The 16,275-nt window shown below is 37.7% G+C and overlaps 2 protein-coding genes across 7 annotated transcripts in view; both read right to left on the reverse strand.

Annotated features, from left to right (window-relative positions):
- Window positions 1-1,260: 1,260 nt before the first annotated feature.
- On the reverse strand, window positions 1,261-3,027 carry sp5a (Sp5 transcription factor a). The gene is made up of 2 exons (XM_067410449.1): window positions 2,977-3,027; window positions 1,261-2,322 (listed from the first exon to the last, which is right to left on the reverse strand). The coding sequence occupies exons 1-2, from the start codon at window positions 3,025-3,027 to the stop codon at window positions 1,261-1,263; spliced, it is 1,113 nt and encodes a 370-aa protein (XP_067266550.1).
- Window positions 3,028-6,172: 3,145 nt separating this feature from the next.
- The window catches only part of myo3b (myosin IIIB), a 173,660-nt gene continuing 163,557 nt past the window's right edge, over window positions 6,173-16,275 (reverse strand). For all 6 annotated transcript variants that reach the window (XM_067409691.1, XM_067409687.1, XM_067409686.1 and 3 more), the window contains one exon: window positions 6,173-6,695. The gene's annotated coding sequence lies outside the window, so the exon portion shown is untranslated. The remainder of the gene's footprint in view (window positions 6,696-16,275) is intronic.

A 16,275-nucleotide genomic window follows, 5' to 3' on the forward strand; every position in this document is an offset into this window, starting at 1 on the left:
AAACTCATTTGATGACCAAATGTTTACTTTATGGGCTTTCTGTGCCACTATGTGCAAAACGTGCAAAATTGTCAGTACAATTCAGACATATAATTAATTACCATCATTCTCCTCCTATTTAGAGTGAACTGCCAGAAACCAGTAAAAATCTAAACGCATTGAGATTGCGGTTAAAATCGACTCAATTTGATTTTAATTCAGACAAAGTGAGAGTGAGAGCACATCAAAATCTGCATTGAAATGATTTGCTATTGCAGTGCATCTGAATATGTGTTATATCTAGATGGAGCAGAGTTGTATGGCACAGAAGTGATCTTGTATTTTCTAATTAATTCCATAGATGGTATTAAATGAACTTATATAGTTCGTCACAGTATTTTTTCATTAATGTGATTTTGAGATTTCAATGCAGTGCAAACACTCCAAGAGCACTTCTTACAGAGAGACAGATTCTGTTTTGTAGCATAGCTTGGGGATGTTTAAATATTTTACATATCAAATACTGACAGCATCTGCAAAACGCTCAAAACGAGTGACACGAAAAACAGAAAAATACAGCTGATGGTAATGTTTGCTTTATTGTCATTTTTGCTGACTTCAAATCATATAATGCCGTGTAAAACTGTCCTCATCAGAACTCTACGTATCCTAATAACTGATAAATCTCACAGTGCTCGATTCTCGGATCATCCTGGACGTTTCACGCAATCACAGAGTTTCACTGTTTCTCTGTTGAGCGTTTCATACACACTCACACTATAAACTCGAACTTTGACATCTGTTTAACTTGCATTTTTCCTCTTGAAAAAAAAAAAAAAAAATCTATCCACTTTTAATAACTCCACCTCACCGCCTTATGATTCAATGGCATGTACAAGTCATATTCTTTATTTTCACACAATAATTTTGAAAGTTTAACAGATGGTTTTTAACAGCATGCTAAAACACCCCACAAGGAGCGAAAAACTGACACTTTCATTCAACAAAAGCTATCAATATATATTTACAGAATAAAGAAATCTTCCACCGAAGACAGAGATCTGAACACAAGTTGAAACTTGTTAATGTTTTGAGTAGCTCAGGGACAGGAAACATTTTCCAGGGTTCCTTTAGGAACTGAGAATGACTTGAAATCATATTTACAAGTCCAAAAAAAGGTAAGTCTCATGAACCTTTTTAATGAAAAAATAAAAAGCGTATTTTTCACTTCATTAGGATCCTGAAGATTATATTGCACTAGTCTATGGTCATCTGAGTCTACTACACAGTTCTCAGCTCTTCTCTTTTCACGTAATCAGAAGTCTTTTCGTGACTTTTGCTCTTCTTGTTCTGGTGAGTCTTCACATGTTTGGCCAAATGGTCGCTCCTCATGAACCTCTTGCAGCAGTCCGGACACACAAAGCGCTTTTCCCCCGTATGAGTTCTCAGGTGCCTCTGTAACTCGTCCGATCTGGTGAAACTCTTCCCACAGAAGAGCCAGTTACACACGAAGGGTCTCTCTCCTGAGTGCCAGCGCAGGTGCGCCTTCAGGTGGGACGTTTTGCCATATACTTTTCCGCATCCGGGGATGTGACAGATGTGCTGTTTCTTTTTCCCGGGCTCATCGCTGGAGCTGGATGACTGACAGTTGGGACACCGGCATCTCCGGCAGCGCCGGGCAGTGGCCAAGGGGGATTTGGTATGGAGAAGGGCTGCGATCTGGGTCTGGTACTGTGCAAAGTCTGTGTGTCCTAACACCAAACCCCTCTGGATGGGGAAGCGGTGGGGGCCAAGGGTCGACGGATGGCTGACGTGGTTCCCTTGTTGAAGGCTCCACCACGGTATATCCTCCCCCGGGTTCGGAGACAGCTGTCTCTGCTGCTGATGGACCAGGCCCGAGTGTCCTGGCACGAAACCGGGCATGGCGGGCGGGATGGGGGCCGGCGCCGCGTAGGTGACGGCGGGAACATAGGTCGGTGGGCAGGTTGATTGTAACGACTGCATGGAACATGGCAACATTTTGACCGGAGAGAAATCATATGGATAAGTAGGGTCGGCCGGAGGGGTTAACGGGAGCTCATGGTGGGAGGTGTAGGAGCCCTGCAGGTGAGATTTCGAGGATAGTCCAAAGGTGGAATTGCTGGAAAGCGCGGATTGGGGATTCGCCTCGTTACTCCACGGGTGGAAAATCCGTGACGGCGACCCGAGGGTCGTGTCGTAGGGAACTTGAATAAAGTCCGTGGGAGTGGATCCGTGATGATGACCGATCCGGTTACATGTCGCTGCTAAAAGTGCCAGAGGAGAATGTTTGCTGTTTTCCGGTGAGGAGTTTGGAGTGCGATCCTGGATCATGAGAAAGAGTCATATTAAACACTTACACATGACAGACTGGTAAAAAAAAAAAAAAACACTTTTTGAAGATCAGATTGAACCTTTTGGGGAAGGTTTTGCACACACAATTTGCTCAAAGATTCCTACTAAATTCTCATGCAAATGTACTACTTTATTTCACAGGGTTTATGAAGGAATTGATGTACTATGCAGATAAAATTTCAAAACAAGCCAATGGACAGAAATTTGCATAACTTTAGCTGCATTGGTGAAATATGTTTAGAATCAATTTCAAGTAAAAAACGATTAAATATTTTTGACACTGTTTAAGTTTAATTGTTGCCGTACAAATTCAAAATGAAAGCGTTACCTACATTAGCAAGTTTATTGCACTTTTTGTAGCTACCACTTAATTTAATTACTAGTTATGAGATTCGAACTGAAACATCTGTAATAACTCATTGATGGATGGAAAAGCATTCTTATAGTTCTTGTTATGTGCACACGTTTGCTTAATGTTAAATCGTTTGAATAATCTTTCGCCGAATAAAGTAATAATGTCTCGCTACCTGCACTATTTTGCGCAGTTCAGAGACACATCTCGTCAAACAAGCACCGTTTTTCTGCGAAAGACATTTTCAACAATATCTCAAACTTTTGACGAACCTGAAGAAATGCCTGTAGTGTGTCGTTCCTCAGCACAGCCACAGCTGCCATGGCAACACTTCCTCGAGCTCCTCAAGCTTCCCGATTTAAAGCAGCCAAATGCAGTTCTTCAGAAATACTTGTTCGCGTCTTCTCGTGGAAAGTGCGGTCGCGTCGCTTCCTCTCCTCCAGCTATCCCCGGACTATCTGAGGGAGTGAAGGATCACTTCTTTGGATTTGATAAGGACTTTGGTGGGCCGCCAGCCAGTCAGGAGTGAGATTTATGACTTTGAAGTTCGCCGCTGCCCAATCATCAAAGAAGAGCGGCTCTTTGAGAGGGGGAAGCAAATCCTCTGAATCCACACAAAGCTCCTATGGTGTGTTTGTTGGTCTGGATAAAAGGGCTGATTATTAGTGGGGGATGGGACGGGTGGGGATAAAGGCGGGACAATTAATGAAGTAATCACTATGTGGGAAATGTATATACACAAATAATTGGATTTTCTTGATCAAAGACCCCCTCGCCGCCTGGAGACCCCCGCTATTGGATGCCGGAGTCACCCGATCCCCCTTTCTGTAATTAAGGATTTGTTGTGCGACAATGCGACTGTGTGTTATCTCCAGAGATCTCGTACGGGCTTATGAGATAACTTCAAGAGGAAGGAATCATTTGACTCAGTATGAAGTTCACACACAGTTTACGATTTAATTTACGATTATTGGCTAAATTAGTTACACTTACAATGAGTTTGACTTGTTTGGCTTGATCCAAAAATCACAGTGAACACGTCATATCAGTTAATAACATTTCATAATGTAGGCTGTAGATATTGTAGCTATACATACACACAATAGGCTATACTATAGTTAGAAAAAAGTTATAAAGTTTGCAATGATGTCTGATAAAATAGAATCTGGTGTAACAGTGATTTAACAATTAGAAATTTCAAGTTGCCCTGAATGCGAGAAAATGCAATCATATTTTAATTTAATTACAACAGATATAACCCTACATGAAATATGTCTTAACCCTCTGGTGCTGTTCGAGTCTTGGTAAAAAATTAAGTTTTTTTATTTCAATTAAATGTTTGTGCTATATTTTAGTTTGATGATATTTTTTATTTAATATTTTGTATTTTTAGGGGATTTTATGGTACTGAATTATATTTATGGAGTAGTTATAATCCATTTATTCACTTTTTGAGCATGGTCCTGAAAATGAAATTTTTCAACTTAAACGGTCATAAATCTTGAATGCTTTGGAGCACAGACTTTATTTTTTATAAAAAAGACTTGGCAGATTATTGCTGAGTTTAAAGTTTTAAAAAGTTGACTTGAAAAAAGTTATACAATTTTACATTTGTGACCCTGGACCACAAAACCAGTCATAAGGGTCAATTTTTATCACCTGAAAGCTGAATAAATAAGCTTTCCACTGATGTATGGTTTCTTAGGAATGGACAATATTTGCCAACTATTTGAAAATCTGAAACTTGAGGGTGCAAACAAATCAAAATATTGAGAAAATTGTCTTTAAAGTTGTCCAAATGAAGTCCATATCCACTTACAAAAATAGATTTTTGATATATTTACAGTAGGAAATTTACAAAATATCTTCATGGAACATGATCTTTACTTAATATCCTAATGATTTTTGGCATAAAAAAAACAATAATTTTGACCCATACAATGTATTGTTGACTTTTGCTACAAATATACCTGCATGATCCAGGGTCACATGTATTGTAATGAAAAATGCACAAAAATACCATTTTCAATTTTTATATGAAATACATTTTCCAAAACATGATTTATTCTAAAACTGTGAGAAAATCAAAGCCATGAATCTAAAAAAAGCTATGTTCCAAATTTGAGGTTGATATCTCAAAAAAAGCTTTCAGTAAAATGTTGTTTGTGCGCAGTACTAAACGTTTCCACTAGATGATATTTGTCTCCCATTCATTTTCAATCCACTCATTTTTGATTGCGAACAATACAACTGCGGCTGTTTTTTCAGGACCATTTAACCTTTTCGAATCATGTCCATGATTTTTTTTGTGTTCACACAGCAAGTGCCAAAACCTTTACCAAGTTTTGTACCATTCCAAAGAACTAAAAAGTAAAATTCTAAAAAACTAAGCGTCAAATTTTTGGGTCAAAAAGTCCCAACAGCACCAGAGAGTTAAACACATGACTAATGGCAACAAAAACAGACAACACATTTTCCCACAGAGGGCTTTTAACAAAATTAAAATAAGATCAGGTTGTTTCTGGCACAGAAGTCAACAGAACGCCTCTCAAATCACTTTGCCTTTGTTTGCACTAAATGATTGTGATTAAAGAACAAAAAGAACAAGCACTTTCTTTTTGCTTTCATAGTTGAAATGACAAATTATTTAGTAAAGAACAAGTCAACGTCAACGCATCAAGGTGTGGAGGTGACATGATGATGATGATGATGATGTCTTAGTTGTGTGATTCGCAGGCTGGCGAGAGGAGGAGATCCAGTCTTTGAGAAAGTCTGAACGTTTTCCAGTTCTCCTCCCACTGCTCCCCCCTGAACCAGTCAAGCTCTCAATGCAACCCAGTCTCCAACACACGTGACGCCTTCACAAATATTACAGGAATCAGGCACTAAGCATCATAAATGAGTGCTAAAACGAAGAGTGCTCTAAAGTAGGATAAGTTTAGTAGTTTCAAAGTTTTGCAGGCAAGTAAACTGTCATATCAGAGCAGCTTCAAATGTGAGCGGTAGACTAAATAAAAACAAGACAAGTAAACACCCACAGAGAGATGCCTCTAATCTATGACTTTTTAAACTGTCCCTTTCGAGCAGTTTTGGAGTGCTTGATGTTGAAGCAGATCAGCTCTTTTGATGGGATTAAGGTTTCTCACATAGTAATGGGGGGAAGGAGGGATATTCCCACTGGGAGGAGATCTCAGTTTTCCTGCAGTCCAGAGAGAATTGCAAGGGGACACAATTCTGTTTGTTCTTCTTAACCGTCACCTCCAATTATAAGGTGTATACTGTATATATTTATAACCTCTCTTTATGAGCATATTCCTGGGTCCAGACAGGTTAACAACCACCACAAACCTTAATTCAGGTTATACAGTGCACGGAAAAGAGTAGCAGCAAACAGTAAATGACAAACGTGCAAACTTGATTTTGTTGACTTTATTTCTCAGACAGATTAGAATACAAAACAGCTGCTGAGATTGGATTGAGAAACACTAACACTGTACAAGGCTGAAACTTCACCCAAACTCACATGCCATTCACAGACGTGTTACTTATTTTTAAACTATACTGTCTATATGGAATTAATCTATGACCAGAAAAGGTAGTTTTATAATATCAACACTACAATGAGTTATGCAGAGAACAAGAATGTACTTGTTCTATGTTCAGTCGCTCATAAACAGCTCAGACCAAACAGTCTTATAAAAAAAGAAGAAATAAAAGCAGCACAGTGAGTCAGCCATCGCTCATCTAATCATGTTGTTTGGCAACATATTATTTTAAATATGAACAGTTCAACAGGCTGCCTTTGAGAGTCCTTATTTAATTAACCATGTATTTTTCCTTTTTATTCTAAGAAAACTGATAAATAGCACATTTGCCTTTAATAATAAATACATAAATGCAAATACTGAGAAAATAATGCATACATAAATAACGCTCCCTCATTATTTTGTATGTACAGCACATTTTGTAGCAAAAGACTGGAAAAGGTCATCTGTAAAAGAAGAAAAAAAGGAAGGTGATTAGATTTTAGCAGTTACATAAAACGTAAATTCTCACATTTAACCCTGAAAAGCCTGATTTTAAATAATATTAAGATAAAAAAAAAAAAATGGTTTATCAAACTTTTAGACAAAATATTAAAAACATTTTGGTTACACTTTAGGCTAGGGTCCAATTCTCACTATTTACTACGAATTTTGCCTTAATAAACTCCTAATTACTGCTTATTAATAGTTAGTAAGGTAGTTGTTAAATTTAGGTACTGGGTCAGATTATGGGATGTAGAATATGGACATTCAGAGTAAAGAATTACTATGTGTTTATAGTACTAATAAACAGACAATATCCTAGTAATATGCATGATAATAAGCAACTAGTTCATAGCGAGAATTGGACCCTAAACTAAAGTGTGACCAACATTTAAAAAAAAAAAGTTTGCACATGTGTTTTTTGTAGAGCATCATATTTGATGAGGAAAACAACACCTCAGTTCTATTCAGAGGCCCAAACTGAGCAAAAATATGCAATTTGGTGAAGTTACTGATATTTACATGGACAAAAAGTAAGATGACGTTCTGATACTTGTAAAGTTAATCAATGAGATCTTTCTAACAGTATGGCAATCTCAACTCAATAACATATATGGATAATCAAGTAAACCTAAGTTGCTTCAGTCCAGTTAAGTGTTCATTTTGACATATTACAAACAATATAAAAGTTATTTGGTAATACTTTATAATAAGGCTTCATTTGCTAACATTAGTTCAACAATACTTCATTAATGTTAATTTCTACATTTACTAATACATTTTTAAAATCAAATGTTAACATTATTTAATGCACTGTGAACTAACATGAACAATGAATAACAGTATTTTTATCAACTAACTTTAAGAGACTAATAATGTAAAAGAAATGTATTGCTCACTGTTCATGTTAGTTAATACATTAACTAATGTTAACAAATGAGTTCTTACTGTGAAGTGTTACCAGTTATTCTTATATTTAACTAATAAAAAATCAGCAAGGATTTCACAGTAAAAAGATGCAATGTGAAGGGGGTGAGTTATAGAATTATACTACAAGGTATTTTACTTGATAAAAAGTATAAACTAACAATCAGACGACAGAAGGGATGTGGTAGATTGTGTGCAACAGGTTTTTCTGCAAAGTTTTGATCATGTTGATAATTTAGAGGTCCAAGAAACAGTAGGCTTTAAAGGGAAATTGGAGAGCTATAATCATATTAAGTAAATATTGTAAAATATCAGTCTAATCTACAGAATTTTAGTGGTGACACAACTTTAAGCGATGTTTTTTTGTCAGGATCACAGCACCGTCTGAGAGTTTTTGATAGAAGTGTCAACAGTGAGTTTCTTCATTTTCTTCGGACAGGTCAGAACCGCGTCTAGCTTTTCATGTTCTTTGGACAGACAGCAGCAGAAAATAAGTAAAAAAGTCTAAAAAAGAAAAAAAGGGTTCCACATCTGTCTCACACACAAGAGCAGGAGAGATGGAAAGGCAGAGAAATGCTCGGGGCTACCGGGTACGAGAGCCTCTGTAATGGTGTCTCGTATGAGAAAACATCTGTGAATTTCCTCAGTGATCTACAACAAAGTCCAACTCAGAGTAGTCACTCAGCGGCCCTTTGAAGTTTCTCCCTGACAGAAAGCTGCCATTGTGTTCTGCCCTCGACGCTGTGTAGCCTGACTCTGCTCTTGCTAATTTCCAACATTTTCCCCTGAAATCTGATACTGTTGCCTGTGCTCAGGCTGGCGCGGTGTGCTGACGGGCCTCGGGTCAGGAGATGAGGTAGAAGTTGGCCCTTAAACAGCCGTTCGCCGCTGTGTGTGGCAACGCAACTCTGACCCGCTCTGTTCCCGCTGGCCCGTGGTAATTGTTGGGGTCACGTCTGGCTTCCTTGAGCGGGATCAGAGGTTCTGGATTATTTGAACATCTACTTCATGGATATTTACTAATTTTAGATTCAGTCTGGCAGGGTTTGAAGTTCTGTGCAGATATTTGTCCTTGGGACAATTAAGGCTCTTTTTGTTGCAGAATTAATCAAACATTTCAGATTGAGTGCAGAGAACGAGATAATTAACATTCAGATTTCACTATAAACTTACAACAACAAACTATTTTGTAGGCAAATTAACATTAAACAATGGTAGGCCAAATTAGGGAATTAGACATATTGTTCAAACCACTGAATGATGGAAAATAAAGCTGCAAAATCCACAAATCCCAGAGAACAAAGTATTGCTCAGAGCTCAAGAGACTTAATTGAGTTCTTATAGCTGTGCTTAAGAATCAACTTTATCGCAAATGCTTCTCCTTAAATCCATATATGAAAATGCATATGTGCAATGCATATAGACTCAAATGTGTCAATAGTAACATACATACAATAATAGAGCTATAAAGTAAATGTAGAAGGCAGCTCGGATCATTTGGTCTTGGAAGAATTTGATATTTCACAAACACATTGGTGAATCAGGAGACTTAAGCAATAGACTTAATATGATTTTCATTTCATCTGTTTGAGTCACAATTGAGATATTAAAGAGATCAAGTTTATTTTAGCATTTTAGTGCATTGTGTGTCCACCAAAGCCTATTTTTCCAGGTGAAAATGGCAAGCTGTGGGTGCTTGAGAGCACTTCAGAGGCGCAACGTTTTTTTTCAGTTGAGATGTTTGGTTGCTATAATATAGGATATCAGCAGAAGTGTTACTAGTATCTGATTTCGCAGATAATTTATTTCTGACTAAAAAAATGTCAACTCAATGTAAAGTAATTGCTCTGACCCATGTTTTAAATAACTTTAGCCTTGTTTCCACGTAAATTACCCAGAACAATTTGTCCTAGGAACTTTTTTTTCCCCCAGACCTGTTGCTGTCTATGTTTTCATCACATTCCAGAGTACCATGAAGACTAGGCAAATTAGTCCGGTGACGTAGGACTGTGTGTGACTTTCCAGTTCCCGCTGGATTTTGTCCTCTGCATATAAGCTTAATAAAGCCTGAACCTCCTCGGTCCATCAGCCGTAATTTTTAAACACCATTGTTAATTTGAATAGCAAGCAACTCTTACTGCACGCACCGCAACAGACTTTTAAAAATGGTGGTTGAAATAAAAGCTGCTCGGAGTCAACCAATCAAAATGCTGCTTGAACTCAACCAGTCAGCATGTACAGTGCCCAAGTCCCACCCCCAAAAGTTCCTGAACTTAGAAAAAGTACTACCTCATGAGCAGGGACTTTCTGAGGGGGAAATTTTTACCCAGAACTTCATTTAGACCCTGGTTCCTGCAGTCGAAACGTGGCTTTTGTTCTGTTGTTGTGATTGTTTTTGTCGATTGTTATCGTACAAGCAGGATGTGGCAATTGGTCAATGTGGTATTTGTCCCTCCCCTCCTCCACTGTGATTGGCTCATTGGGTGAAAAGTTACAGTCATGAGTGGTGCATTTTACCCAAACTTGAACATGTCAACTCTTGGCGCCAAGCGCTCAGTGTGAAATAGACACTCATCGCCTTGTCATGCTGATGGTGTTTGTAAATACACAGCGTTCCCACTGAAACAACTGAAAAAATATGCTGGCATCAGGAAAAAATGCTTGGTGGACATGCAGCCTTAAGTTATAATGTAGTGATTATATTATATCCCATTAGTTATGGGTAGGTTAGTATAGGGTAGGGTAGGGTAATTAACTGAAACTAAACCTAAAACCTTATAAAAATATTTTGTTACTCAAAATAAAATAAACAATACTAACATAACTAAAACTAAACACAATTACTACAACTTTAAGTAAAATTAAAATGAAAACCAATTCAAATATATTAATAAAAACTACAATAGTATCTCAATAATACTAAAATAATACTGATTCAACCACTCTTTTCTTTACAGTACCACTCAAAAGTTTGGAAACATTACGTTTTTTTTTTATGTTTTTGAAAGTAGTCTATTAATCTCACCAAGGCTGCATTTATTTGATCAAAAATACAATAAAGTAATACTGTGAAATAAACAGTAATACTGTGAAATATTATTTCAATTTAAATTAACTGGTTTCTGTTCTAATATATTTTAAAATGTAATTTATTCCTGTGATCAAAGCTGAATTTTCAGCATAATTATTCCAGTCTTCAGTGTCACATGATCCTTCAGAAATCAAACTTTAGATCAGTACTGTATATCCTTATAGATCTTTTTTTTTATTTATGATGAACTCATATTCTGATAAACAGGAAACACATAGTGTAGGGAAGCTAATGGTTCAAGCTGAAATAGGTAAATTATTTCCACAGTCTGTAAAAGAGATGAGCCGCAAGAAAGTCTACACTGAGTCTCTTTCCATTGCTTGCCGAATTGTTGTTTTGCCTCCTGAATGTAAACAGTCCTGGCCACCTCTCTCACCACTCACCCTCCTTGCGTTTACTCAGTGGCAGCTGCGAGCACCATCTGGGAGGGCTTCAGCAAGGCCAAACAAAACAGGTTACACCTTCGGCCATGCCAAGTCCTGTAGCCTATTCCTGGTCTGCAGAAACAACAGGGGCTAATCGCAATTTCATGCTCTGATTTTCCCCAGACCTCCAAGCCCCGGAGGAAAGAAACTTTAGCTCATTTTCAGGAGATATGGGCTACACACGCTTCCATATGGCCGTGTGCGGGATAGTGTTCAGCTCATACCCCATGATTACAGAATTCAGCATTTTCACGTTGAAAGTTGTTTCTCCAACTATGGGCACTGTTTTGAAACAAAAACTCCCTTAACACTTTTCACAGTATCTCTGTGAAATCAGTCTCTCTTTAGTCTAATCAGTGTCTAAATGTAGATTTACATACTTAACAGGAGAAATCTGTCTTACTGACTCGTCACATGTCAAATCACTTATTGTGTTTTAATAGCATTCTCTGGTGAAAATGAGAATGCTATTAAGCACAATTTGTTTTTTCTGTTTTTTCACATTTATTGAGTCTCCTTGGTAAAGGAGTAACTCTAGTGGTATATTTGTTGGTCTGATTGCTAATTTGTGCAAAATCTGATATAAGTCATTTTTACATAAACTACAATTAAAAATTACATATAGTTGACCAAATGTGACAGTAAAGACATTTATAATGTTCCAAAAAAATTCTATTTCAAATAAATGCTGTTCTTTTAATTTTTTTTTATTCATTAAAAATATATGAAAAAAGTTTCCACAAAAATATAAAGCAGTTTTCAAAACTGAAAATAATCAGAAATGTTTCTTGAGCATCAAATCAGCATATTAGAATGATTTCATATGACACTGGAGACTGGAGTAATGATGCTGAAAATTCAGCTTTTTTATCACAGAAATAAATTACATTTTAAAATATATTCACACAGAAAACAGCTATTTTGTATTGCAATAATATTTCACAATATTACTGTATTTTTGATCAAATAAATGCAGCCTTGGAGAGCGTAAAAAACTTCACAAAATCTTACTGAGGGTTTTTTGAACCGTATAGGGTAACACATATTTAAATGGTTTATGTTTATTGTTTGTCTGTTTAGGTTTATCATAGTTTTACCAAGAAAAAAATGATATTTTTATGAATTTTATATTTTAGGAGCAAAAATAATAAATAAACCATTTGCAATGCAGCAAAAATAAACAGGGAAGACAGAGTGAAAAGCTTCCAAAAAAAGTTAGAAATCTGAAAAAAAAACTCATCCTGGAACATAAAAGCGCCCGTAGTTGAGGAAACACACTTAAGTTCACGGAAATCGATTTGTCAAAGTATAGACTTGTTTGGTAAATCTTAAATCTTTCAGACACAGTTGAGCTAATAGCTCAGTCACTACAGAGACAGATGACGAACACTGGCAAGATTTGGGCACATTCAAGTCCAAATGCAGCGGAGTAAAATCTCCCACTTTTATCCCTTCGGTATTCACTCAGTGCTCATGCAAATGTGGGTAATTCAGCGGGGCATAGAAAGCCCTCAACAAATTGCAGGTGTTAGGAAGCCGAAACAAAGGCCACTACAAGCCCTAATGGCATCCACCATCATTAGCAAGTCTTTGATGTGCGTACTCCACTCACTCTTTTATCTCCTTCTCCCCCTCTCAGCCCTTCTCTTTCTACATCTTACGCTAGCTCGCTCTCTCCTTCTGTCTTTCTCCTCGTAACCCTCTCTCTTTCCGTGGTTCTTCATTAAATCAGTCTTTAGGGAGGGCGCCCACTCCTGTACCCGACATCTGTTTGGCTCTTATGCCTGTCTGTCTGTCACACATCAGTCAGCGTAAAGCGTCGCAGTGCTAATCTGCAAATATCCTAAAGTACCTGTTTATTCGGAGAGGCGGCAAGCAAAGACGGCAAAATAAAGTGTTTACTTTCATTCCCAGCTTTATTATCCCGGCGCGATTACGAGATGCGGCTTGCGGGAAGCGTTTACTAGCAAATGAACATATATGCGAGTGCGGGAGTGTGTGTTCTTGTGTATCAATAGCAGGTTACCTGCTTTACATCCCAGCAGGTTTGAAAGAGAGGCTTTGGAAACACTGCTATTCAAAACTCTTCCTTTGAACTCTAGAGGATATAGAGACAGGACAATGCCAGTCTATTTGTGTTCCCCCTTTGAAGTCCACCCTGTCTATTAGTATGAGAGAGTGTGCTGTCTGACAATAAATACTCCTCTATCTAAAGATTACGGCTGCAGAATATCTGAAAGGTGCCACATTGCTCCGCATACTTGGGAAAGAAAACACACGGTCTAGAACAAACAGTTAAAACCGAAGGGGAAAACTCTTTGGCGGTGTGCGGACCACATTAAAAGAGATCGTCGGGCGCTCCAGATGCGGAGGGTGCTTTAATGAGTGCAAAGAATAGGCTGTCCTGGTTTTATTGAGAGTTATTGAGATATTAAAGAGCACAGGTGCAGGGCCAACACTGAGCTTCTGACACAAGATCAGGGATCATCAGTAGCATTGCGGTGTTGGACAATCACAGCTTGGTGAAATACTTCTGATTATTTAACTTCACGCCATTTCTTGGGTTTTATATTGTCTTAGTTAACTGAGGATGTCTACTGAAGAACAGTCCCCACCGTGAAGGCAAACTTCAGAGGCTTCTCGCAAGCACAAAAACTAGAGAGCTTGTTCAAAATTGATTTCCATGGCAAAACAGGGCCAAAATAATCTAGGGAACAAGATCTCTCTTAATGGATTCGATGTTCTTTAAAGAGGCACTCGCGGGTGTTAGAGTGACCTATTTCAGCCGGCGCTTTTCAGAGGAACTAAATATTCTCAGACGGGGAATAATGCTCACAGAATATTCTCATTACCGCCTCATCCAAGCGCAAGAAAACTGGACACGGCTAGCTATGATTAGAACAAGAACTAGTCAGTATGCATAAGCTGACACACAAACACTGACAAACACAAAGCAAATTTGCTACTGACAGAACTTTGTGATGATCATTTATCTATATTGTCTGCTGGCTTAAGCATTACTGTCATTCGAAATTACGCTTTAAAGTCCCCATGAAATCATAATTGAAGATTTTTGGCTTTTAGTATGAATATGTTAGCCTTATAGCAACACATAGCGTTAGTTCACCCAAAAATGAAAATTCTGTCATTAATTGCTCATGTCACTCCAAAACCGTAAGACCTTCGTTCATCTTCAGAACACAAATTAAGATATTTTTTGATGAAAAGCGAGAATTTTCTGATCCCCATAGACAGCAACGCTATTACCACTTTCAAGGCCCAGAAAGGTAGTAAAAATATTGATAAAATTGTCCATGTGACTACAGTGGTTCAACATAAATTTTAATTTTTTTACGAGGATACTTTTTGTGCCCCCCCAAAAAGGAAACAAAACAAAAATAACAACTTTATTCAACAATTTCTTCTCTTCCGTTTCAGTCTCTGATAATTTTCACATTATAAACACAGTGCAGCGCTTCCGGGTTCTACGTCAGAATGCAGACTCATGCGCCAGCATCACATGCATGTGCCGCAGTGCTCACGTGAACAGCATAGGAGACTGACACGGAAGAGAAGAAATCGTTGAATAAAGCCTTTTTTTGTGCACAAAAAGTATTCTTGTCGCTTCATAACATTAACGTTAAACCACTGTAGTCACATGGACAATTTTAACAATGTCTTTACTCCCTTTCTGGGCCTTGAAAGTGGTAGCGTTGCTGTCTATGGGGGATCAGAAAACTCCCAGATTTCATCAAAAATATCTTAATTTGTGTTCCAAGATGAACGAAGGTCTTACAGGTTTAATACGACATGAGGGTGAGTAATAAATGACAGAAATTTTCAGTTTTTTGGTGAACTAATCCTTTAAGGTTATCTATAAGCTAGTGTGCTCCAAAAAAATGACAAATTTCGCATTTAGAAGAAATAAGCCTTCAAAAAACAGTCTCTCATTTCCACCAATATGGATCAACGATTTTGATGACATCACACTGCACTTCAGCTTCTCATCACATTTTCTATCCAATCAAATGCTCTCTCGACTCTGAAGCGTCCCACCCCCTACAAATAGACACTGTATCTGCAGCAAAAATCGGTCACTTGTTCACACAATTACTATTTTCTATATATGGTGAATGGCACATAGTGCACAATATAGGGAATAGGGATCAATTTGAACAGTGTAAAAATGCTTCCCATTGGGTTAATGAAGTCTGGTTTCACATTGGTGTCAGCACACAGCACACAGTCTGCTCCGGTCCAGAGACGCGATAGCACAGAGCGGATCACATGCGCGAGTCGGTGCAGACCACAAAATGTATCGGACCCATTTGAATTCTGCACAGAATGCTATATTTTAAAGCAATATTTGGAGGAGATTAGAAGGAGAAATGTACTATGCATTAGAAACAACACTGACAAGTAGAAGAGATAACACTGGTACCATGCGTCAACATAAATTACAAACTACACATCCTCAGCATGATTATGATCACTGTTTTGTAGTAACAGATTCATATTTAATCTAAAGGGGGAATCTATTAGACTGTGGCTGTCGTAAGATGTCAAATACAGCTTTTTCTGAGCTGTGATATAAATGAAACGCTTTTGGCTACTTAAGAAAGGAGAGGAGCTGCTCGATATGTCCTGCCCTGTCTTCCTGTTTCAGTGGAAATTATGTAAACACATTGAATAACGCAGCGCATTTCAAGGTACTTCAGTGGGCCTTTAAGTCATTTTGGTAACTGGTTCATTTTAATTCAATGTTTAAGAGTATTAAAGTGTATTAAATTGACACTTTCGGTTAAACATAAAAATTAATTCTAAAACCAAAGTCTAACTAACCTTTGTTATGAGACATATGGAAGCTGTGAGTAAGTGTAGGCTATTTATGAACATGGGGGTTCTTTATTCACTGTAATACATGGGAAAGCACTCATGTCCACAACACATTCACAGAAGTGTGCATAATGTGCCCGCTAGAAAATCACTCACAGTAATATTTGTCTTTAAATTGTTTTCCAAATATGTCACAAACTCTGCAATTTCTGAAAGCCTCTTGAGCCTACACTGTCAGAAAAAAGTACAAAAGCTGTCACTAGG

Source organism: Chanodichthys erythropterus, chromosome 14 (assembly GCF_024489055.1).
Source record: "Chanodichthys erythropterus isolate Z2021 chromosome 14, ASM2448905v1, whole genome shotgun sequence".
In the NCBI taxonomy this organism is placed as follows: Eukaryota; Metazoa; Chordata; class Actinopteri; order Cypriniformes; family Xenocyprididae; genus Chanodichthys; species Chanodichthys erythropterus.

What these genes read in the sequence shown, in the direction of transcription:
- sp5a (XM_067410449.1), bottom strand. Translation starts at nt 3,027, where the DNA reads ATGGCAGCTGTGGCTGTGCTGAGGAACGACACACTACAGGCATTTCTT. An exon ending in CACTACAGGCATTTCTTCAG is followed by an intron (nt 2,323 to 2,976) that starts GTTCGTCAAAAG and finishes CTCATGATCCAG; the next exon opens with GATCGCACTCCAAACTCCTC.